Source organism: Vidua macroura, chromosome 12 (assembly GCF_024509145.1).
Source record: "Vidua macroura isolate BioBank_ID:100142 chromosome 12, ASM2450914v1, whole genome shotgun sequence".
NCBI lineage: Eukaryota > Metazoa > Chordata > Aves > Passeriformes > Viduidae > Vidua > Vidua macroura.
Genome location: NC_071582.1, coordinates 20990061 through 21015911, shown reverse-complemented (window position 1 = coordinate 21015911; position 25851 = coordinate 20990061). Strand labels below are relative to the sequence as shown.

Genomic DNA, 25851 nt, shown 5'->3' with positions numbered 1-25851 from the left:
GCAGAGAGCCTCCAAAAGGTAAATACTGAATAAATAAAAGGGAAATACTGAATAAATAAAAGGGAAATACTGAATAAATAAAAGGGAAATATGGGGAAAAGCATCTGGGAAACCTGGGGGAAAACAAATGGGGGAGAAACCATGGGGAAAAACCCAAACCTGGGGGGAAAAACCCAAACCTGGGGGGAAAAACCCAAACCTGGGGCAACAACAGAGCCTTCAAAAAGTAAATACTGAATAAATGAAGGGTAAATATGGGGGGAAAACATGGGGAAAAAACCATGGCAGGGGTAACAGCAGTGAGCCCCTCTGGTAAATACTGCATGAATAAAAGGGAAATACTGAATAAATAAAAGGGAAATACTGAGTAAATAAAAGGGAAATACTGAATAAATAAGAGGGAAATTGCATAAATAATAGGGAAATACTGCATGAATAAAAGGGAAATACTTCATAAATAAAAGGGAAATACTGCGTAAGTAAAAGGGAAATACTGAATAAATAAAAGGGAAATAACATAAATAAAAGGGAAATACTGAATAAATAAAAGGGAAATACTGAATAAGTAAAAGGGAAATACTGCATAAGTAAAAGGGAAATACTGAGTAAATAAAAGGGAAATTGCATAAATAAAAGGGAAATACTGCGTAAGTAAAAGGGAAATACTGAATAAATAAAAGGGAAATAACATAAATAAAAGGGAAATACTGAATAAATAAAAGGGAAATACTGAATAAGTAAAAGGGAAATACTGCATAAGTAAAAGGGAAATACTGAGTAAATAAAAGGGAAATTGCATAAATAATAGGGAAATACTGCATGAATAAAAGGGAAATACTGAGTAAATAAAAGGGAAATTACATAAATAAAAGGGAAATACTGAATAAGTAAAAGGGAAATACTGAGTAAATAAAAGGGAAATTGCATAAATAATAGGGAAATACTGCATGAATAAAAGGGAAATACTGAGTAAATAAAAGGGAAATTACATAAATAAAAGGGAAATACTGAATAAGTAAAAGGGAAATGCTGAATAAGTAAAAGGGAAATACTGCATAAGTGAAAGGGAAATACTGAATAAGTGAAAGGGAAATACTGAATAAGTAAAAGGAAAATACTGAGTAAGTAAAAGGAAATTGCATAAGTAAAAGGGAAATACTAAATAAATAAAAGGAAATACTGAATAAGTAAAAGGGAAATACTGCACAAATAAAAGGGAAATTGTATAAATAAAAGGGAAATACTAAATAAGTAAAAGGAAATTGCATAAGTAAAAGGGAAATACTGCATAAGTAAAAGGGAAATTACATAAATAAAAGGGAAATACTGAGTAAATAAAAGGGAAATTGCATAAGTAAAAGGGAAATACTAAATAAATAAAAGGGAAACACTGAGTAAATAAAAGGGAAACACTGAGTAAATAAAAGGGAAGCAGTGCATGCATGCCACAGGAAGTGTCCCTTTTTGGGGACAGGACCCCAGGGTGGCCTGGCTGGCGGTGCTGGGATCAGAGGGATGAGCAGCAGGACAAAGCCTTTTCCTGGGCTGTGTCCCGGGGAGCAGAGCCAGCCCCCAGGCAGGGACGAGCTCCTGGAAGGTTTTTTTGGGGAGTGGGAGCCCCCGAGCTCCGTGCCCCACCGCGCTGGGTTAAAGGGGCTGTCACTGCTGAGTGACGGCAGAAATTTGATTTTTTTTTTTTTTTCCCCTCCCTCCCGTTTCTGACAGCAGGAAGCAGAAGTGTTTAGGAGGCAGAAGGACACAGGGGATGGTTATTAAACACAGCACTGAGGGCCACGTGCCTTTCAACAGCAGCAAAAATCACCACGTGCATCCTAAAGGGGGGAAATATTACGTACTAAAAACAAAAAAAAACAACCAAAATTATAAATTATAAACACAAATCAGCCCATTCGGGCTTGCCAAGAGGTTAAAATTGACATTTTTGAACAAGATGTTCAATCAATAATGGTTTTTTTTTATGGTGTGTATTTGGGTGCTGTGCTCACCTTGCATTCCACAAATAGGATGTAAATAACATGGGGAAAAAGATAGAGATAAATACAGATAAATATCTATAAATACATATAAATATATATGTAGATATATAAAAATTATGTAGATATATGAAAAATATATATGTAGATATATAAAAAATATATATATGTAGATATATGAAAAATATATATGTAGATATATAAAAATATATATATAGATATATAAAAGATATATATGTAGATATATAAAAAATATATATGTAGATATATAAAAATATATATGTAGATATATTAAAAAATATATGTAGATATATTAAAAAATATATGTAGATATATAAAAATATATATATGTAGATATATAAAAATATATATGTAGATATAAAAATATATGTAGATATATAAAAAAATATATGTAGATATATAAAAAAATATATGTAGATATATATAAAAATATATATGTAGATATATATAAAAATATATGTAGATATATATAAAAATATATGTAGATATATATAAAAATATATGTAAAATTAAATAAAAATATATTAAAACTTATTTAAAATGTATTTAAAATATATAGATATATATTTGAAATATATATAGATATACATAAATATATACAAATGTATCTATAAAAATACATAGATATCTATTAAAATATATCTATTAAAAATATATAGAAATATATATTTAAAATGTATATAGAGATATGTAAATATATATAGATGTATATATAAAAATACATAGATATCTAGAGAAATACATAGATATATAAAAATATATTAATTTATAGATATCAATATATGTAGATATAAAAATATATTGATATACACATACATATTAAAATATAGAGAGAGAGATATAAAATATATATAGATATATATGTGTGTACACATTTTTTTATATGTACACCACATACAGATGTTTATTTTTAATATAAAATCCCCCTCTGGCTCTTACTACCTAAACAGCAATAATAATAATAAAAATAATAACATAATATTTTAATAATAAAAATAATAAACCTATTAAAAAATAGAGAAAATACCAATTGTTTCCCCCTTAAAAGACATTTTTATTATGCAATAAATAAAGCACAGCCCACAGGTTGGCACATGGAAATTTACTCCTGACAGGATTCTTATGGAACACAGGAGTTTTTTTTTTTGGGGAGCAGGAACTGAGGCTTCCTCAGAAGTTAGAGAGGCAGGAAAGGAAAAGAATTCAAAAAGGAATCTCTTAAAAGGGGAAAAGTGGAAATTAGAGGCAGAAAAGCTGAAGGTGCTGCTGGGGCTTTCAATGGGGAACGTGGAGGGGCACGGGGGGAAAGGGCTGACAAAATTTGGGATGTTCATTGGAGAGGCAGGACAAGGAGACAGGAAGAAAAAATAAATTAAAAAAAAAATTAAAAATAGAGAGAGAGAGCGAGAAGGAAAGAGGAAAAAAAAAGAGCAGGGAAGAAAAAAAAAAAGAGCAGGGAAGAAAAAAAAAGAGCAGGGAAGCACATTTTATTTTGTTGGATGTTTCAGAGGAGCTGCAGAGCTCAGGGTTGGGTTTGGGGAGGTCTGAAAGCTCTAACATAGGACAAAAAAAAGGGTTTAAGGAGGTGGTTTGGGAAGATGAAACAAAAACTGAGCTCTGGAGCAATGCAGAGGGAGTGGGAAGGAGAAATGCCAGCAGAGAGGCAGAGCTGAGGCAGGGCTGAGAATCTGGAGGGGATTGAAGCTGGGGCAGAGCTGAGACAATTCCCAGTTCTGTGCAGGCAGAGGTCACCAGGAGAGAGCAGCAGGAACGGGAATTGCCCTGGCTGGTTCTTCAGGAATGAGCCAAAAGGAGAATCCAGGAGAATGTTGAATATAAAAAAAAAAAATTAAAGCCAGGGTGGGTCAGGTGTGAGCAGCTGCTGCCAGCACTCCCTGGGACTGGGTGTTCACAGGAAAATGCAAAGATCTAAAGGAAAACTCCAGGATTTTCCAGCTTGCTCGGATCATCCAGTTCCTCTGAGGCTCAAGAGGAGGATCCAAGGAATCCTCAGAGCCCTTCCAGGACCTGGAGGGGCTCCAGGAGAGCTGGGGAGGGACTGGGGACAAGGCATGGAGGGACAGGACACAGGGCATGGCTTCAAGTTGGAAAATGGGGCATTTGGGTGGGATATTGGGAATTAGGAATTGTTCCCTGGGAGGGTGGGGAGGGGATGGGATGGAATTCCCAGAGAAGCTCCGGCTGCCCCTGGATCCCTGGCAGTGCCCAAGGCCAGGCTGGACAGGGCTTGGAGCAGCCTGGGATAGGGAAAGGTGTCCCTGATCATGGGATGGGAATGGAATCCATGGGATGGGATGGGGATGGGATCCATGGGATGGGATGGGATCCATGGGATGGGATGGGATCCATGGGATGGGATGGGATCCATGGGATCCATGGGATGGGATGGGGATGGGATTAGGATGGGATGGGATCCATGGGATGGGAATGGAATCCATGGGATGGGATGGGATGGGATTGGGATCCATGGGATGGGAATGGAATCCATGGGATGGGATGGGATGGGATTGGGATCCATGGGATGGGAATGGAATCCATGGGATGGGAATGGAATCCATGGGATGGGATCTATGGGACGGGATCCATGGAATAGGCTCCATGGGATGGGCTCCACGGGATGGGAATGGAATCCATGGGATGGGATCCATGGGATGGGTTTGGGATGGGCTCCATGGGATCTATGGGATCCATGAGATGGGATTTCAAGTCCTTCCCACCCAAACCACTCCAGGATTCCATGATCCATGCCTGGGAAGAGGCAGGAGACCCCTCCCTCTCCCTGCCCTGCCCTGAGGGGGTCACAGCTCCCACACCTCTCAACCAGACCCTGCCAGCCCCAGCCAGACAAACCCAATTTTCCACAAAACCCAATTTTCCAAACTGCTGTCCCTTTTCCACAGGAATCCCACCCAGCCTCCTTTGGAGACCTCGTTAGCCCATGTTGGAGGAGGCTCCTGGTTAATTGCCCAATTCAAACTTGAGAGAGTTGTAAGTAATGCAAGTGTGGAATGTTTAATTGGGAGCCTCACAGTAGGATTATTTGTGTAATATAAGTTAAGTGAGGAGAGTTTAATTTTTAATTATTCCAATTAATTTATTGCTGGGAGATTTACTTGGAGAATTTAAACCTTCTCAGTTCCATCAATTAAGAGCCAGAGATCCAGAGCCTGGCTACTGAGATCTGAATGAATTATGTAATGCAGGAGGTTGGGTTTTTTTTTTCTTTTTTTTTTTTTTAACCATTCTTGGAGCTCACAGAGAGCACTCCCAAAAAACCTCCCAAGCTGCCTACAGATTTTTTGTCAGCTTGGAGATGACCTATTTTTTAGAGTGCCTCAGCCCACAGAATTGATTACCTCTCTCCCTGTTCAGGAGAATTATTGAAGTGCTTGTGGATGTTTGGATAGCACTAAATGCCCAAAACTCAGGCAAAAACGTGTCCTGCTGTGACAGGCACGTCCCACAGGGGTGACAGGGGCATTCCCCAGCCTGTCAGGCTGATTAATGACATTAAAACAGCTTTTAAAAGCCCAATTTTCATAAGTATCCAAGTCTTCAGTTATTCATCTGCTTTGCTTGGAAAGAACCATCACCAATGAGTTCTTTTAAATGTACTTAAATATGTACTCTGCAAACCTCGTTAGTCTAATTTACTCCAGGAAATTAGCTCTTTTCTATGCAATAAATGCACTTTTCTCCACGCTCCCCACAATAATGAATTCTTCTCTCCAAATTAAGAGGTAAAGACGACGCTCTGTGCATTTAAACCTCCCCAAAAAGAGCCCAGGAGCTCTTCCAGCACCAGATCCTTGGGCTGTTGACTGGTGTGGCAGGCACATCCTTCTCTCCCTCTCAGGAATTTTTCATAGAGGAGCACAGAGAGAAGGAAGAGAAAACAATTTCTATTCCTGCTCCTTGTTTTTCCCGTGTGGAATGTGCTTGGAGAATTGTTTCCCTGGGGTGATGGCTTGGTTGGGTTCTGGTGAGGATTGTTTGGGGTTGGTGGCCAATCCAACCCACCTGTGGCTGGGCTCTCAGAGAGGGGCACCAGTTGTGAGTGAGTTAGAGATGGGAGTTAGAGAAGTAGGTTTGTAGTGTTAGTATCTCCTTTAAATAGTAAACTAATGTGTTATAGCACAGTTCTAATAAAGAAATCATTCAGCCTCCTGAGCTGGAGTCACACATCAGCATTTCTCCCCACTTGTTCACCTGCATTTACAATAAGTTCCCATATGAAGTAATGGCATTTCCCATATTAAATCATGGCAGTTCCTGTGGCAGGCACATCCTTCTCTCCCTCCTCTCAGGATTTTTTCATAGAGGAACACAGAGAGAGAAAGAGAAAACAATTTCTATTCCTGCTCCTTGTTTTTCCCATGTGGAATGTGCTTGGAGAATTGTTCCCCTGGGGTGATTGCTTGGTTGGGTTCTGGTGAGGATTGTTTGGGGCTGGTGGCCAATCCAACCCAATCCAACCCAACCCAATCCAATCCAATCCAACCCAATCCAATCCAATCCAATCCAATCCAACCCACCTGTGGCTGGGCTCTCAGAGAGGGGCACCACTTGTGAGGAGTTTAGATATAGCAGAAAAAGTAGGTTTGTAGTGTCAGTATCTCCTTTAAATAGTAAATTAATGTGTTACAGCAGAGTTCTAATACAGAAATCATTCAGCCTCCTGAGCTGGAGTCACACATCAGCATTTCCCCCCACTTGTTCACCTGCTGCTCACAGGCTGGGATTTGCTCAGCTTTACCTCGTGGGTAGATCTGGAGAGGCTCTATCAACTGTCCATTCACCTGCTGCTCCATCACGGTGGAGTAATACTGCAAAGAAACCCAAAAAAGCAGATTGCTCAGGCACCCAGGAGTGGTGGAAGCACTGATGGATTCCTTCATTCCCTGTATTTTCACTTTCTCTCTAACGGCCACGGCGCAGATCAGCCCTCGCTTGGTTCCTTTCCCTCTGCAGTGCTCCCAAAAAATGGAACTGAAACAGGGAGCTGTGATCTGCTCCAGGCTCAGCAGGGAAACCTGGGAGTGCCCCAGCAGGTGAGGGATGAGATATTTACAGCATGAAATACTTACAGCCAATGCAGCAGCTGCCACAGCTGGAGGAGCCAGGAAAACCAAGCATGGCCACGAAGAGTTGGTGCAAACATCCCCCAAATATCCCCCAAATTACCCCAAATATCCCCCAAAACTGTGCAGTTTGAAAAGAACTAGGGAACCCCAAAGGGATCTGGGACTCTGGGATCAGCACAGAGGGATCCCAAAAGTTCCTACAGACATCCTCAACCCCACAGGAGCTGCTGGAGGGATCCAGGGGATGTTTATTGGTTAAAAAAAAGGCTCAGAATGGGCAAAAAGGTCAGGAAAAGGAGCTGAGAACATCAAAACCCAGCAAGATGCTTGGATTGGGAGAGCTGGGAATGTTCCCCTGGAGAGGGGAAAGATCCAGGAGAGCTGGGAATGTTCGCCTGGAGAGGGGAAAGATCCAGGAGAGCTGGGAATGGTCCCTGGAGAGGGGAAGGATCCAGGAGAGCTGGGAATGGTCCCATGGAGAGGGGAAGGATCCAGGAGAGCTGGGAATGGTCCCTGGAGAGGGGAAGGATCCAGGAGAGCTGGGAATGGTCCCTGGAGAGGGGAAGGATCCACAGAGAGCTGGGAATGTTCCCCTGGAGAGGGGAAGGATCCACAGAGAGCTGGGAATGTTCCCTGGAGAGGGGAAGGATCCACAGAGAGCTGGGAATGTTCCCCTGGAGAGGGGAAGGATCCACAGAGAGCTGGGAATGTTCCCCTGGAGAGGGGAAGGATCCACAGAGAGCTGGGAATGTTCCCCTGGAGAGGGGAAGGATCCAGGAGAGCTGGGAATGGTCCCCTGGAGAGGGGAAGGGTCCAGGGAGAGCTCAGAGCCCCTAAAGAGCTCCAGGAGAGCTGGAGAGGGACTGGGACAGGGGATGGAGGGACAGGACCCAGGGAATGGCTTCAGAGGGGGAAAGGGGAGATTTAGATGGACCTTGGGAAGGAATTCCTGGCTGGGCTGGAATTCCCAGAGCAGCTGTGGCTGCCCCTGGATCCCTGGGGTGTCCAAGGCCAGCTGGGAGCTGTCCCTACCCATGGGATGAGCTTTCAACTCTGGATTTCCCACTTCACCAAGAGAATCCTAGAACCTGCAGACATCCCCACACACAACAGAAACATTTCTGATCCCCCTCTGCCTGGAATAACCAAAATAAACACACCTGAGAGTGCTTCCTGCCCCCCCAAAAATGTAACAGAGGGGCAGAGAGGGAGGGAGGGAGAGGAAAAACCCTCTCCATTACTCACCAGTGATGACAAGTAAATGAAATATCAATCATGTAAGCTGTCAACCTTTTGGGACAGCAATAACTGTTAACAAGTAGTCTGGAAAAATTGTCTGAAAATGACTTGTCCTCCACACGCCAGCGCTGGAGGTTTCCATGGAAAATTAAGATGCCAGTGGCTATTTGGAACATTGTTCAGGTATTCTTTTTAATGGGAAATTTGCCACTTATTGATCCAGAGCGTGTAGCCCTTGCTTTCAGAGAGCTGCAAGCAACTTTCCAATCAGTGGCTGTCAAAAAAATTACTGCCTTTTTATACAGATACAAGACAACAGCTCCACGGCCGTCCTTAATTAACTGCACTGCCCAGCACTGAAAAAATCCTATTTGCCACCCCCCAAAATCGGCCTAATTCAAAGCATTTTTGCATAATCTGAGAGAATTCCAGACCTGAATCAAGTTCTTGTTAAATTTATAAAGCAAAGAACCTAAAGGGAAGATTCAAAATGATTCCAAATATCAAAATGATTCCAAATATCAAAAAAAATCCTAAATATCAAAAAAAATCCAAATATCAAAATGATCCCAAATATCAAAATGATCCCAAATATCAAAATGATCCCAAATATCAAAAAAAATCCAAATATCAAAAAAAATCCAAATATCAAAATAAATCCTAAATATCAAAATAATTCCAAATATCAAAATAATCCCAAATATCAAAATAATTCCAAATATCAAAATAAATCCTAAATATCATAATAATCCCAAATAACAAAAAAAACCCAAATATCAAAATAATTCCAAATATCAAAAAATCCCAAATATAAAAAAAAATCCCAATACAAAAAAAAAATCCCAAATATAAAAAAAAAACCCAAATATAAAAAAAACCCCAAATACCAAAATAATCCCAAATAACAAAATAATCCCAAATACCAAAATAACCCCAAATATCAAAAAAACCCCAAATATCAAAAAAACCCCAAATATCAAAAAAACCCCAAATATCAAAATAATCCCAAATATCAAAATAATCTCAAATATCTTCCCAGTTATAACACGTTCCAAAGCCTCATCTCAGGCAATTCTTTTTTTTCCCCTCCTTAAACTGAAATAAATCCATTTTATTTACATTTTAGAGAACACCTGCAGCACATCAAAATCCCCTGAAATACTTTCCCAGCTGGCCAATCCTCCAAATATTTGTTGCAGGCCTCGAAATGAGCGTTTTTTCCTTCCCCAAGATTAAGAAATTAATTCATTTCCTAGGCTCACAACATTTGTTTCCTGGTGAACACATCCCAAAACGAAGCCCGCAGGACGTGAGGAAGTTCAACCATCAGTGCAGCACTCAAATAAAAAACTAGTTCAAAACTGAGGAGAAAAAAAGAAATTTTTTTCAGAGAAGAGGAGCTGCTGAAGCAGAAAGAAGTCATTTCCAGGCATCCCATAATTTTGCAGGGAAAGCAGAGAGTTGGGCAATCAGAACTCTAATGTACTGAAACTTGAACAGAGAGCTTGGAAGCATAGCAAAAAAAAAAAAAATTACCTTCCCAAGGCATGATTAATCTGGAGGCAGCGCCAGGAAAATTCAAAGTTTTCCACTCTAAAGGCAAAAAAATGGCCGAGATTTTCCCCAGGAAAAGGGAGAAGCACGAGGAATTCTGGGGGGGAGGGATGTCCAGGGAGAGCTGGACCCAAAAAGGGAGGGAAAAGGGGATGAGAATGGCAAAATCCCAAAAAAAAATCCCCACCTGGGGATGCTGCAGGGGCTGGAGCCTCCCTGGGAGAGCTGGGAATGTTCCCATGGAGAGGGGAAAAATCCACAGAGAGCTGGGAATGTTCCCATGGAGTGGGGAAAAATCCACAGAGAGCTGGGAATGGTCCCTGGAGAGGGGAAGGATCCAGGAGAGCTGGGAATGTTCCCATGGAGAGGGGAAAAATCCACAGAGAGCTGGGAATGGTCCCTGGAGAGGGGAAGGATCCAGGAGAGCTGGGAATGGTCCCTGGAGAGGGGAAAAATCCACAGAGAGCTGGGAATGTTCCCTGGAGAGGGGAAGGATCCAGGAGAGCTGGGAATGGTCCCTGGAGAGGGGAAGGATCCAGGAGAGCTGGGAATGGTCCCTGGAGAGGGAAAGGATCCACAGAGAGCTGGGAATGTTCCCCTGGAGAGGGGAAGGATCCAGGGAATCCCTAAAGGGGCTCCAGGAGAGCTGGAGAGGGACAGGACACAGGGCATGGAGGGACAGGACACAGGGAATGGCTTCAGGGTGGAAAATGGGACATTTGGGGGGATTTTGGGAAGGAATTCCCGGCTGGGCTGGAATTCCCAGAGCAGCTGTGGCTGCCCCTGGATCCCTGGAATGGATCCCTGGAGCAGCCTGGGACATGGGAGGTGTCCCTGGGTGAGGATTCGGGTCCCTCCCCACCCAAAGCAGTCTGGGATCCTCTGAAGTCCCCCCAAAATCACCTCTGGGTGCTCCCAGACAGGGCCTGGCTCTGCCAGGACATTTAGAGGAATTTTGCTCCCCATTTTTTTACCCTGTTGCTTTTTCATTTCCTTTGAAAAAGGAAATAAAAATAAAAAAAGGATTTTTTATTCCCTCCCCCCCACTATATTCAAACGATTCTGTTGCCATCAGTAACTGCACCCTTCCCCTTCTGCAGGAGATTTATATTTATGGGAGAATATTTATTCATGTTTATGGGGATCCAGACAGATTTCACACACCCCTACCTACACCAAGGCACACACAGCCACATCCATCTCCCCTGGAAAAACACAAAATTCAGCTTTAAATCCTCTATGAACACTGAGCCTGCAGCTACAATGAAACTCCTCTGTTAGGAGGGGTGAAACAGTCTCCAGATGAAAGTAGATTTTGAAAAATTTTTAGAGCCCAGGGGTTCATTTTTAATGAGCCGTTACTTTAAGTACTGCATAAAAAATCCAAGGAATTGATAGTCCATTTAGCCTGCACTATACCTAATGCAAAAGTCATTAAGATGCATTATTCTTAATGTTCATGATATGATCAGTAAGTGAACAAGTCTTTTTTTTTTTTATTTTATTTTTTAAAGTCGAGCCTGTCCACGGGTCTGGTGTGAAACCACCTCCCTTCCATCCAGGAGATCAAAAATCTGAATTTAACACGGGGATACCGCCCAGCTCAACAGCGTGGGACCAAAAAAAACCAGGAAAAATAAAGAGAAACACGGGGGGAAATGAGGATTTTTTGTAGTGTACTCACATAGGAGAGCATGGCCTTCATCTCCTCATCGCTCCTGACCGTGATCCGATCCCCGTCCTCATCCTCATCTGCCAGAGGAAGGCACCAGGTGAGCAAGGGGAGGACAGTGACAGCTCTGCCAGGCACTGCCTGCACCCACAGCAGCAAAAAAAATGAACAATCTAAAAAGGAAAGGCCAACTGCACAACAGGCTGAAATAATAACGTACAAACTGCATGTAGTCCCCAAGCATTAATTAACAAGAACTGTGGTTTTTGTCTAAAAAGGGGCACAAAGTGCTCAGAACTTCACTGTCACCAGGATTTTTGATACTGCCAGAACCTCTCCTGAAGCTGAGCACCTTCCCCAAGGTGGGATTCCCTCCCTAAAACCTTCCCCAAACTGGGATTCCCTCCCTAAAACCTTCCCCAAACTGGGATTCCCTCCCTAAAACCTTCCCCAAGCTGGGATTCCCTCCCTAAAACCTTCCCCAAACTGGGATTCCCTCCCTAAAACCTTCCCCAGGCTGGGATTCCCTCCCTAAAACCTTCCCCAAGCTGGGATTCTCTCCCTAAAACCTTCCCCAAGCTGGGATTCCCTCCCTAAAACCTTCCCCAAACTGGGATTCCCTCCCTAAAACCTTCCCCAGGCTGGGATTCCCTCCCTAAAACCTTCCCCAAACTGGGATTCCCTCCCTAAAACCTTCCCTAAACTGGGATTCTCTCCCTAAAACCTTCCCCAGGCTGGGATTCTCTCCCTAAAACCTTCCCAGGCTGGGATTCCCTCCCTGAAACCTTCCCCAAACTGGGATTCCCTCCCTAAAACCTTCCCCAGGCTGGGATTCCCTCCCTAAAACCTTCCCCAAACTGGGATTCCATCCCTAAAACCTTCCCCAAACTGGGATTCCCTCCCTAAAACCTTCCCCAGGCTGGGATTCCCTCCCTAAAACCTTCCCCAAACTGGGATTCCATCCCTAAAACCTTCCCCAAGCTGGGATTCCCTCCCTAAAACCTTCCCCAAACTGGGATTCCCTCCCTAAAACCTTCCCCAAGCTGGGATTCCATCCCTAAAACCTTCCCCAAGCTGGGATTCTTTCCCTAAAACCTTCCCCAAGCTGGGATTCCCTCCCTAAAACCTTCCCTAAACTGGGATTCTCTCCCTAAAACCTTCCCCAAACTGGGATTCTCTCCCTAAAACCTTCCCTAAACTGGGATTCCCTCCCTAAAACCTTCCCTAAACTGGGATTCCCTCCCTAAAACCTTCCCCAAACTGGGATTCCCTCCCTAAAACCTTCCCCAAGGTGGGATTCCCAAGAATCTGGGGGGGAAATAAAATCCAAGAGTCTGGGGGGGGGGGGAACCAAACAATAATCTGGGAAAAAAAAAAAACAAAATAAGAATCTGGCAAAAAAAACCAAAAAAAAAAACAAAAAAAGAAAAAAAAAATCAAACAAACAAACAAACAAACAAAACCCCAAAAAACCAACCAACCAACCAACAACAACAACAACAACAACAAAAAAAAAAAAAAAAAAAAAAAAAAAAGAAGAAAAAAGAAAACCCCAAAAAAATTAATCTGGGGAAAAAAAACCATTAAATCTGATAATCTGGGGAAAAAAACCAAAAAACCCAAGAATCTGGGGGAAAAAAAAACCAAATCAAATTGTGTGGGAAAAGGAACTGGAGTTTAAACCAGGAAGAGAACTACTGGAGCACCACCAGAGGGATGAGAGGGAAAGCAGAAGGGGGATGAATTTATGGATAAAGGGTCTGGGAGAGGGAACAGACTGAGCTGGGACCATAAAAAAAAAAAAAAAAAAAGGAAAAAAATGGAAAACTCCAGCAAAATATTTGGAAAAATTCACAACTGAGGAATGAACTCAGTTCCCAGCTGCAGAATTCCTGATGGTGGTGCAAGCAGAAAGAGTTAAAAAGATGTGGGTGAAGAGGCAGGAAAAAAAAAAAAAAAAAAGATTAATCTAAACTAATCAGGCAAAGAGTAAAACCAGAAGAAAATCTGCCCTGAACCTTTTCCATCCCAAAAACTGATCCAGAAAAATTCCCAGGATCCCTCCTTGCCTAGAGCGCTCCAATCTGATTTTCCAGCACGTTGGGGAAGCAAGAGAAGAACAAAAAAATATTAAAAAAATAAAAAAATTCCCCCGTCCTGGCTGGATTTTTTAGCATTTTTTAAAATGGAGGAAAAAAAAAACCCTCAGAAGAGAGCAGAGAGCAGATGGTGAATAAATATTGAGCAGCAAAATTCCCCAAAATGTGCAGCGAGTCAGGGCTGGGAGCTGCAGGGTGGGGATAAAAGGATGCTCAGGGGCCAGATGTTGTCAGTGGGGTTTTTTTTAGGGATGTGCAGAGCAGGGGGAAATCTGGATTTCCATGCTGGGGGCTGAGAACACCCCAATAAAAAAAAAAAAAAAGCACAAAAAGCTGGGATGGAGGCAATCATCCCCACCTGAGGCAGCGCTGGAGAACGGAACTTCGAGCAGAAAAATCCATGTGGGGTGTGGAGGGGGAAAAAAAAATTAAAAAAACCTTTAAAAAACATCAATATCCCATAATTCAGATGGCAGTTAAGTGGCAGGGGAAATGGGCTCGTGCAGCTGGAAATGACAGACTAGAGAAAGCATGGAAGGAACAGCAGCAGATGTTGGGAGGCAGAACAGAAAAAAAAAATTAAAAAAATCCGAATTTTCCAGGAAACTCCAGCGCGTGGCACAAAAGCCAGCCAGAGTGGGACGTGGCAAAGGAAATATTGACACAAAACAACCCAAAATGGAGCCAAAAAAAAAAAAAAAAAGGCATAAATGGCAAGGCTTGGGAGGCTCAGGTGCTGCGTTCAAAAAGAGGGGCGGGGGAAAAACGCCGAGGTTCAGAAATAAAATTTCATTTTTGGGAGAGGGAAGCACGAGGTGTGAGAAGAAAGAGCATTAAAGAGGATTGGAAGGGTCATAAATCAGCATTTTCCTCTGGTTGGCCACGGACAGAATGAGCCCCAAAGCTCTAAAAAGGGGAGAAATGCTGATAAAAATGAGAGGCCCCCATCTCAAGTCTGCTCTGTCAGATCTTGTCATCCCCCTCCCATCCCAAAGGAAAACAGAGGGATAAAGTGGAATAAAAAATATAATTTTCCTTTCATCTCAAAGGAAAACAGAGGGGAAAATAGAATAAAAATTAAAAGGGAGCAGCAGGAGCCTCCTCCATTTGGAAGAAAACTCCAGTTTTTCAATATTTTATCCCCTGGGGCACCCCCCCTTTGCAGCTGATTGCTCTCCAGATAGGACAATCCCCCAGGAACCCCTTCAAAAATAAAAATAAAATGAAAATAAACAGGGTTTATTCAAAAATAAATATAAAAATAAAAAGAAAATGCAAATAAACAGGGTTTAAAGAGCAGATATTAGCCTAAATACTTGCTGGCAGGATTGGAGGATTACAGTTTTAAGCTGAGACCTACAGGTAGTTTATACTTTTCATTTAATTTGAGCAATAAAATTGCACTGAGGAGCAAGAGCATGGCAAGGTCAGGCTGGTAATGGAAGCTACTTCGTGGAAATATTCCAGATGTGATTAAATAATAAAATATTGCTTGCTTTAGTGCCATTATTAAAGCTGCATTCATGCATAAATATTTAACCGTGACGTATAATGAACATCACTTCTTTTGAAATAATAAACATAATCAGAATACAAGAAGAAGAAGATAAAAATGATTTATTTATTCAAGTTACAGCCCAGCAATGTGACAAGGGGATTGATAAAAGCCACACTTACACTCAAATGCTGTGGTCGTGGCATCTGGCAAAACCTGACCAATGACATCCTAAAAATGGAAGGAAAAATTCATTAAATATCAAATGGGAAAAGCCTGATTTGCACTGAATCACTTTTAATTCCCCACTGCCCCAAAATGAGGAAGTTGTTAAAATCTGCTCCCATCATGATGTTTTTCTCCTCCCCTCCAGTAAAAACCTTTTCCTCCCCAAAAAATTCCCCCCTAATTACAAACAGCTCTGTGCTCTCTGCTCCTGCAGGTGAAAAAAAAAATCCATTTTTTCCTTGGGTTATATTAAAAAAAATGGGCACCTAACTGATCAAAACCAGCCATAAAAAGAGCTTTATGACATTTTGGTTTTTTTTGCTTTAAAAAAACCCAGTTTCCTCCTGCTTGGAGGGCTCTGTCAGCCTCACCTGGGATTTGAACTCCAAAATTCAGGAGATGAATTCAAATCCTGGGGGAGAATTCCCTGGAAACACCCAAAGAAGCAGAGACAGAGCCTGAGGCAGCTCCACAGCACCAAACACAAAAACATCTCCAGTCTCCCCCAGCTCCAGCCCAGGTGTTTTTTACAGGTAACAAACAAGAACTTTGATCATTTTTTAGCCAAACCACACCAACACTTCCATTTCTACATCCCTGCTCCAACCCTGATTTTTTTTGCTGGCACCAGAGAAGAGCTTTGATCATTTTTCCCAGCTTTTATCATTTTTCCAGCCACAACACAGCAACATTTCCAGCTCCAATCCATCCTCCAACCCAACCTTTTTTTTTTTTTGCTGATACCAGAGAAGAGCTTTGATCATTTTTTTCAGCTTTTACCATTTTTCTCAACCAAAACAAACCAACATTTCCAATCACACCTCCCTGCTCCAACCCAGATTTTTTTGCTGATACCAAAAAACAGACTTTACCATTTTTCAGCCAAAATTTCCACTTCCAATCCCTGCTCCAACCCAGCTTTTTTTTTTTTTTTGCAGGTACTAAAGAAAAACTTTTACCATTTTTTAACCAAACCAGCTCCACATCCCTGCTCCAACCCAGATTTTTTTTTGCTGGCACCAGAGAAGAGCTTTTATCATTTTTCCCAGCTTTTATCATTTTTCCAGCCACAACACAGCAACATTTCCAGCTCCAATCCATCCTCCAACCCAACCTTTTTTTTTTTTTGCTGGGACCAGAGAAGAACTTTGATCATTTTTTCAGCTTTTACCATTTTCCAGCCAAACCACACCAACACTTCCATTTCCAATCCCTGCTCCAACCCAACCATTTCTGCTGCCACTAAAGAAGAACTTTTACCATTTTTCAGCCAAAATTTCCACTTCCAATCCCTGCCCCAACCCAGCCATTTTTGCTGGTACCAGAGAAGAGTTTTTACCATTTTTTTCTGCCAAAATTTCCAATCCTTGCTCCAACCCAGCTTTTTTTTTTTTTTTTTTTGCAGGTACCAAAGAAGATCTTTTACCATTTTTTAACCAAACCACACCAACACTTCCATTTCTACATCCCTGCTCCAACCCTGATTTTTTTGCTGATACCAGAGAAGAGCTTCGATCATTTTTTTCAGCTTTTACCATTTTTTTCAACCAAAACAAACCAACATTTCCAATCACACCTCCCTGCTCCAACCAGATTTTTTTTGCTGGTACCAGAGAAGAGTTTTGAACCATTTTTCAGCCAAAATTTCCACTTCCAATCCCTGCTCCAACCCAGCTTTTTTTTTTTTTTTTTTTTTTTTTTTTGCAGGTACTAAAGAAAAACTTTTACCATTTTTTAACCAAACCAGCTCCACATCCCTGCTCCAACCCCGATTTTTTTTCCTGCTGGTACCAGAAGATCTCTTTTATCATTTTTTCCAGCTTTTATCATTTTTCCAGCCCAAACACATCAACACTTCCACTTCCAATCCCTGCTCCAACCCAACCATTTCTGCTGCCACTAAAGAAGAACTTTTACCATTTTTCAGCCAAAATTTCCACTTCCAATCCCTGCCCCAACCCAGCCATTTTTGCTGGTACCAGAGAAGAGTTTTTACCAATTTTTTCAGCCAAAATTTCCAATCCTTGCTCCAACCCAGCTTTTTTTTTTTTTTTTTTTTTGCAGGTACCAAAGAAGATCTTTTACCATTTTTTAGCCAAACCACACCAACACTTCCAGCCCCACATCCCTGCTCCAACCCTGATTTTTTTGCTGGTACCAGAGAAGAGATTTGAACCATTTTTCAGCCAAAATTTCCATTTCCAATCCCTGCCCCAACCCAGCCATTTTTGCTGGTACCAGAGAAGAGTTTTTACCATTTTTTTCTGCCAAAATTTCCAATCCTTGCTCCAACCCAGCTTTTTTTTTTTTTGTAGGTACCAGAGAAGATCTTTTACCATTTTTTAGCCAAACCACACCAACATTTCCAGCCCCACATCCCTGCTCCAACCCTGATTTTTTTACTGATGCCAGAGGATCTTTTTTATCATTTTTTTCCCAGTTTTTATCATTTTTCCAGCCTCTCCTTTGCTGCCAGGCCACGAGGAGCTTGCGTGGCTCTGCCCCTCCCTGGTGCCTCCTGCCACCCCCAGGAAAAATTGTGGAATTGTACATCTGTAGAGGGAAAAAAAAACCCCAAAATATTTCCATGTTGATCAAAATTCTTCCATTCTCCAGGGTTTACCAGCCTCTGGCAAAAGCCACTATTTCTAATAAGAAATCAGTCTTGCCTACACAGAAGACTGCACTAATTATTTCTAAATCCATTCATTTCAACATTGAAAATTCCTCAGCAAAAACTTGAATTTTCTTAGATTTAAGCCCCTTGTCAATGTTCATCTATGGGCACACAGATGCTTCCATGAAATTAATTTAAAAATTGTTTTAAAAACTGGATTTAAGGGGTGTGGAAGCATCAGAGGCAGCCCTGACAACCCCAAAAACCTGCTTGGAAAACTCCAAACATCCCAAAGCTCTGAAAGAGTGATAAAACCAAAACAAACAAAAAAAAAAATCTTATTTTCCTGCAACCCTCCAGAATAACTTCCTCTGCATAGTGAGACTTCTTTAATACTAATAATAAGTAATAATCATACTAATACTAATAATAAGTAATACTAATAATAAGTAATAATCAAAAAGCAATGAATAACTAAGTAATAATCAATAAGTGAATTATCCAGCCCAAGTCTTGCACTAAATAAACACCAAGAGCCCCCAAAACTTTGCTCAGTCACAGGAATTCCATTAAATGAGTGTTTCTGGCAGGGCCCTTCCCAAAGTGGCTGCAGCAGCTCCAAACCATCCCCAGACCTCGGGCTGAGCCAGGATTAAAGGATTATTCCCAATTTCAAAGGATTATTCCCAATTTCAAAGGATAATTCCCAATTTCAAAGGATAATTCCCAACTTCAAAGGACTATTCCAAATTTCAAAGGACTATTCCCAAGTTTCAAAGGACTATTCCCAAGTTTCAAAGGACTATTCCCAATTTCAAAGGATTATTCCCAATTTCAAAGGATTATTCCCAATTTCAAAGGACTATTCCCAATTTCAAAGGATTATTCCCAATTTCAAAGGACTATTCCCAATTTCAAAGGACTATTCCCAATTTCAAAGGACTATTCCCAAATTTCAAAAGATTATTCCCAATTTCAAAGGACTATTCCCAATTTCAAAGGACTATTCCAATTTTCAAAGGACTATTCCCAATTTCAAAGGACTATTCCCAATTTCAAAGGATTATTCCCAATTTCAAAGGATTATTCCCAATTTCAAAGGACTATTCCCAATTTCAAAGGACTATTCCCAATTTCAAAGGATTATTCCCAATTTCAAAGGACTATTCCCAATTTCAAAGGATTATTCCCAAATTTCAAAGGATTATTCCCAATTTCAAAGGATTATTCCCAAATTTCAAAGGATTATTCCCAATTTCAAAGGACTATTCCCAATTTCAAAGGACTATTCCCAATTTCAAAGGATTATTCCCAATTTCAAAGGACTATTCCCAATTTCAAAGGATCACACGTCCCCAGGGGATTTCCTACAATCACAACAGAGATCAGGAGCAATGAAACACAAAATATTCCCACTTGTAGGAGTTTTGCTTCATTGGGTTTATGTAAGGGATAGAGAACTGAAAAGCCTCAAAAAAAAAAAATGAGGGGGGAAAAAAATCAGGGAACAGCAGGTGCCAGAGGAACTCCAAAACCAAATCTGGGGCAGCACAGGTGAGAAAGCAGAAAATGGGAAATTTTTATTTACCCTGCTCAAATGCCTGGGTAAATACTGAACCCCCAGCTCTCATGTTCCAGTTAAATTTGTTTTAGCTCACTATGACAAGGTGAAGTTACCCAAAATTATTAAATACCCAAAGGACAGGAGGAATGAAGACAGATTAAGGGAAAAAAAAAAAAAAAAAAGCTTATTGTAATTCATTTAGTGGGGCCTTAAAAATAAAGCTTAAAAATTAAATAAAAAAAATAAAGCTTAAAATTTACTGGTAACTCACAGGCCTGCAAAGCTGATACACAGAGAACTTATTGCAAGTGGCACCAGGAAGAACAGCTCTGAAAATGAGGATGGAAATAAACTTCCATACCAGCCTGAAATGCTGCATTTACTGGGAGGTAAAATTAACAAAAAGCAGCACAAAAAGCACCTGAAAATATAAAATATAAAATAATAATTGCACCAGCCTGAAATGCTGCAAGGCTGCACCCACTGGAAGGCAAAATGAACAAAAATCAGCTTAAAAATCACCTGAAAATAATTAATAATAATAATAATAATAATAATAATAATAATAATAATAATAATAATAATAAATAATAATAATAATAATAACAATAATAATAATAATAATAATAATTTCACCAGCTTGAAATGCTGCAAGGCTACACCCACTGGGAGGCAAAATGAACAAAAATCAGCTTAAAAATGAAGCTGAGAATGTTCCAAGCTCCAAGTTTGCCTGACTTGTCCTCCTTCCTCAGTTTCTCCCAGATCCTCTGGCACCCTCTGGCCACCGTGGCTCCACTCACTTTCAAACAGCCAACCTGAATTTACAATAATTCTAGAATGGCCAAGGAGAATCCAAGAATCAGGGGTTATATAATTTTATTTTTGGGGAAAATAAAAAGGAAAACAAGAAGAGTTCTGGGGCACGTCCCAGAACTTGCATCCGTGGGAGATGAATTAGGATCTTCTTCCTTCAGGGTGGGTCCCATGGGCTGCTCTGTGTTGAGAAAAACCCCCTAAAATTATCTCTGAGGCTTTATTTTATATTTTCAGGTGGTTTCCAAGCTGAGTTGGAGAAAACCAGACCCACTTTGTTTAAGGATTTTTTTTTTAGTCCTTTGAAATTGGGAATAATCCTTTGAAATTGGGAATAGTCCTTTGAAATTTGGGAATAATCCTTTGAAATTTGTTTGGAGGCTTTGTTGTGCAACCTCCAAGGGGAAACTGCCCCTCCCAAAAACCCCCCTGGTCTGCCCAAGGTTCTGCTCCCACTCCCCCCAGCTACAGAAAGTCGTGGAAAATTCTAAATGTGGGGAAAACGACAGCTGGAATTGCTGCCATGCCTTCCAGTGAGCTCTGCAGCCCTCCATCCATCCATCCCCACGTGTCCTCTGCACGGGATCAGCACCCCGAAGGACACCTGCAAAATCTCAACCCAGCGTGAAGAACAAGGTGAAAACTGAACGTGCACCTGAGGGGGGGTTTGGGAAGGTTTCCTTGGAGAAATGGGGGCACACGGAGCGCTGGGGATGCGCTGGGGAGGAGAGGTGAGGGCAGGCTGCAGAAAGCAGCACCTGCACCCTGAGCTGCTCTTGGGGCCAAGGACACAGCTGGGAGCAAGTGGGATAAAAACCCACCCCCATTTCTGGGTGGGATAAAAACCCACCCCCATTTCTGAGTGGGATAAAAACCCATTTCTGAGTGGGACAAACACCCACCCCCATTTCTGGGTGGGATAATAACCCACCCCCATTTCTGAGTGGGATAAAAACCCATTTCTGGGTGGGGTAAAAACCCACCCCCATTTCTGGGTGGGATAAAAACCCACCCCCATTTCTGAGTGGGATAAAAACCCATTTCTGGGTGGGGTAAAAACCCACCCCCATTTCTGAGAGGGACAAACACAAAACACCCCCATTTCTGCATGAGAAAAACACCCACCCCCATTTCTGAGCAGGACAAACAATAAACACCCCCCCCCCATTTCTGAATGAGACAAAAACCCACCCCCATTTCTGCATGAGAAAAACACCCACTCCCATTCCTGAGCAGGACAAACTCCCACTCCCATTTCTGAGTGGGACAAACTCCCACTCCCATTTCTGAGCAGCACAAACTCCCATTTCAGAGCGGGACAAACACCCACTCTCATTTCTGAACTGGACAAACACCCACTCCCATTTCTGAGCAGGACAAACATCCAGTCCCATTTCGGAGTGGGATAAATAAACACCCACTCCCATTTCTGAGCAGCCCAATCTCCCATTTCTGAGTGGATCAAACTCCCACTCCCATTTCTGAGTGGGATAAATAAACACCCACTTCCATTTCTGAGCAGTCCAAACTCCCATTTCTGAGTGGGACAAACACCCACTCCCATTTCTGAGCAGGACAAACACCACTCCCATTTCTGAACTGGACAAACAATAAACACCGACTCCCATTTCTGAGTGGGATAAATAAACTCCCACTCCCATTTCTGAGCAGCCCAATCTCCCATTTCTGAGTGGATCAAACACCCACTTCCATTTCTGAGCAGTCCAAACTCCCATTTCTGAGCAGGACAAACACCCACTCCCATTTCTGAGTGGGATAAATAAACACCCACTTCCATTTCTGAGGGGGACAAACTCCCATTTCTGAGTGGATCAAACTCCCACTCCCATTTCTGAGCAGCCCGAACTCCCATTTCTGAGCAAGCAGAGCATCCTTGCGTGCAGACGGACACAAGGCACAGCAGGACAGGGGCTGAGGGACAGGAGGCACAGCGGAGCCCCGGCCCGGGAGGGGACATTGCCACCACGAGCCGCGGTGGCCGCAGCCCGAGCAGAGCCGGCACTTGCCGGAGCAGGGAACGCTCCTTCCCCGAGCCCAGCTTCCCCTCAGCCCCGCGGGGACGGCCCGGCCCGGAGGGGTCCCTGCCCACGGCAGGAGCGATTTGGGGATTCCAGAGGTCCCTCCCAGCCCAAAGCACGGCGCGGTGGCCCTGCCTGGCACCGGCAGCACCGGCCGGGATCTCCCGAAACCCGGCAGCGCCGGGGAAAGGCGTTTGTGCCGATCCCTGCAAAAACCGCTGTCCCGTTAGAACACTCCGCCAAAACGCGCACCGGGAACAGCGCCCGCCAACCGGGGAGGGACTCCGACACCCCCCGGCCACACAGCGGGGTCCCGGTGACACCCCCCGGGCTGGGAGAGGGGTCCCGGTGACACCCCCAGGGCTGGGAGAGGGGTCCCGGTGGCATCCCCGGGCGGGCACGGGGGTCCCGGTGACACCCCCCGGCTTGGGAGAAGGGTCCCGGTGACACCCCCCGGCTTGGGAGCGGGGTCCCGGTGACACCCCCCAGGCTGGGAGGAGGACACCGGTGACACCCCCCGGGTTGGGAGTGGGGTCTCGGTGACACCCCCCGGGCTGGGAGAGGGGTCCCGGTGGCATCCCCGGGCGGGCACGGGGGTCTCGGTGACACCCCCCGGCTTGGGAGCGGGGGGTCCCGGTGACACCCCCCGGCTTGGGAGCGGGGTCCCGGTGACACATCCCGGGCGGGCACGGGGGTCCCGGTGACACCCCCCGCGTTGGCAGCGGGGGTCCCGGTGACACCCCCCGGGCTGGGAGGAGGACACCGGTGACACCCCCCGGGCTGGGAGCGGGGGTCCCGGTCCCGGCCGGGCTCACTCACCAGCACGTCCCTGAAGAGCAGCTGGGGCGCGGAGTGCACGGTCCAGTCCACGGCGGCTCCGTCGGGGACCTTGATGCGGATGACGAGCGCCTGGCTGTCCATGGCGCCGCAGGGGCCGCAGAGCAGCCAGAGCATCCCCGCCCCGCGGGCTCACATGCTGCCGAGCCGGGCCGGGCCGAGCCGGGCCGGGCCGGGCCGGGCACAGCCTGCACCGCCCTCCCGCAGGAAGGAGCCGCTGCCCCGGAACCAAAACGGAGCCCCGGGAGGAGGGGATGTGCGGCGGCGGCGGGAGGAGGAGGAGGAGGAAGGTGAAGGGGAAGGGGAGGCGGCGCTATGGGCGGGAGGAGGCGGTGCCGGCTCCGCGTTAATTCAATTGTTTTCCTCTTTCTGTGCCTGGGGTTTTGGCAGGATTAGCGCTGTTAAGTGGCGGATGCAGGCGGGCCGGGCCGGGATTCCCGCTGGAAGCGGTGCAGAGCCCCCGGCGCTTCGGAGGGACGGGCTGGGGCTGCTCCGGCCGGGGCTGTCCCATCACCGGCACAGAAACCCAAACACCAAAAACCCAAACACGAACACCCAAACAAACGCAAACACCCAAACACAAACACCGTTTGGGAGCCCAGCTCATCCCTCTGGCTGCCCTGGCTGGCTCCAGACCCTGGCAGGGGGCTCACAGACCTTGGCACCAAGTCAAAAACACCTGTGGCTTCCATTTTAGCCCCTGGAAAAAACTGACAACTCTGTGTGAGGAATTACAAGGGTTTGATACAAGTGGTGTGGTAGTTGAGTTAACACAGGTGAAAAAGTAGAATTTTGGGGTTTTTAGAATGGGGTTCAGGGGTACAAGATGGAGGGATTTGGGTGTGTCCTGGCCTTCTTCTCCTTCTCCTTGCCCTCCATGTCTTGCTGTGCTGGTGACACTTTTCTGTTGGTTTCAGGCACAGACACACTGTCCCACATCAATGACAGACATTGGCACGTTATTGTAACCACGGCACACGGAGTTTTGGGTATAAAATGTGAACACTGCCCTGAGGGCAGACAGAATGCCATGGCCGAGCTGCTGGACAGAGCTCAGCAGGGCAGAGAGAGAATGTTCTAGATCAGGGAAAATAAACAACCTTGAGAAGCCGACCCTGCGCATTTCAGACTCCTTTTTTTGGCTGCGTGGCTGGGAAACCAGGACTGCTACACTCTCGGGGTCACCTCGACACCCGGACCCCGAGACCCCGGGCCGTGCCAGCTGCGCTGGGATAACCTGCCCGGGGAGCCGGGGCAGGCACTGCCCCTGGAAGTGTCAGGGATGTCCGAATGTGGCACTCGGGGACACGGCTCGGGGCGATTGTGGGGCTGCGTGAGGGCTGGGCTCGGGGGGTCTGTGCCCGCCTCTGCCCGTCCCTGCCTCAGTGTCCCTGCGGAGCAAACAGGGAACGGGCACTGGGAATGGGAACTGGGAATGGGCACTGGGATGGGCACTGGGAATGGGAACTGGGAGTGGCACTGGGAATGGCTCTGGGAATGGGCTCTGGGATGGGCACTGGGAATGGCACTGGGAATGGCACTGGGAATGGGTTGCGGGAATGGCTCTGGGAATGGCACTGGGAGTGGGCACTGGGAATGGCACTGGGAATGGGTTCCAGGAATGGCAGCGGGAATGGGCACTGGGAATGGGTTCCGGGAATGGGCACTGGGAATGGGTTCCGGGAGCAGCACTGGGAATGGGCTCTGGGATGGGCACTGGGATGGGTACTGGGAATGGTACTGGGAATGGCACTGGGAATGGCATTGGGAATGGCACTGGGAATGGGCTCCAGGAATGGCACTGGGAAGGGGCACTGGAAGTGGCACTGGAATGGGCACTGGGAATGGCACTGGGGATGGTACTGGGAATGGGCTCTGTGAATGGCACTGGGAACAGGCTCTGGGAATGGCACTGGGAGTGGCACTGGGATGGGCACTGGGAATGGGCTCTGGGAATGGCATTGGGAATGGCACTGGGAACGGGCACTGGGAATGGGTTCCGGGAATGGGCACTGGGAATGGGCTCTGGGAATGGCACTGGGAATGGCACTGGGATGGGCACTGGGATGGGCACTGGGAATGGCTCTGGGAATGGCTCTGGGAATGGCACTGGGAATGGCCCTGGGATGGGCACTGGGATGGGCACTGGGAATGGCACTGGGAATGGCTCTGGGAATGGCACTGGGAATGGCACTGGGATGGGCACTGGGATGGGCACTGGGAATGGCTCTGGGAATGGCACTGGGAATGGCACTGGGATGGGCACTGGGAATGGCACTGGGAATGGGCACTGGGATGGGCACTGGGAATGGCACTGGGATGGGCACTGGGATGGGCACTGGGAATGGCACTGGGAATGGCTCTGGGAATGGCTCTGGGAATGGCACTGGGAATGGCCCTGGGATGGGCACTGGGATGGGCACTGGGAATGGCACTGGGAATGGCCCTGGGATGGGCACTGGGAATGGCACTGGGATGGGCACTGGGAATGGCACTGGGAATGGCTCTGGGAATGGCACTGGGAATGGCACTGGGATGGGCACTGGGATGGGCTCTGGGAATGGCACTGGG

General features: G+C 44.9%; 1 protein-coding gene across 3 annotated transcripts in view; it reads right to left on the bottom strand.

Moving 5' to 3' along the window:
- The window catches only part of MAP2K5 (mitogen-activated protein kinase kinase 5), a 146134-nt gene extending 122629 nt beyond the window's left edge, over nucleotides 1–23505 (bottom strand). Inside the window, exons 1-4 of one of the 3 annotated variants that reach the window (XM_053988650.1) lie at nucleotides 23263–23505; nucleotides 15362–15410; nucleotides 11598–11665; nucleotides 6793–6862 (exon numbers count right to left, since the gene is read on the bottom strand). In XM_053988650.1, coding sequence (XP_053844625.1) covers nucleotides 6793–6862; nucleotides 11598–11665; nucleotides 15362–15410; nucleotides 23263–23397 — 322 coding nt within the window. In that variant the 5' untranslated portion in view covers nucleotides 23398–23505. Of the gene's footprint in view, nucleotides 1–6792; nucleotides 6863–11597; nucleotides 11727–15361; nucleotides 15411–23262 lie in introns of all 3 variants that reach the window. The other 2 variants (XM_053988649.1, XM_053988651.1) reach the window with 2 other exon arrangements.
- Nucleotides 23506–25851: the final 2346 nt, after the last annotated feature.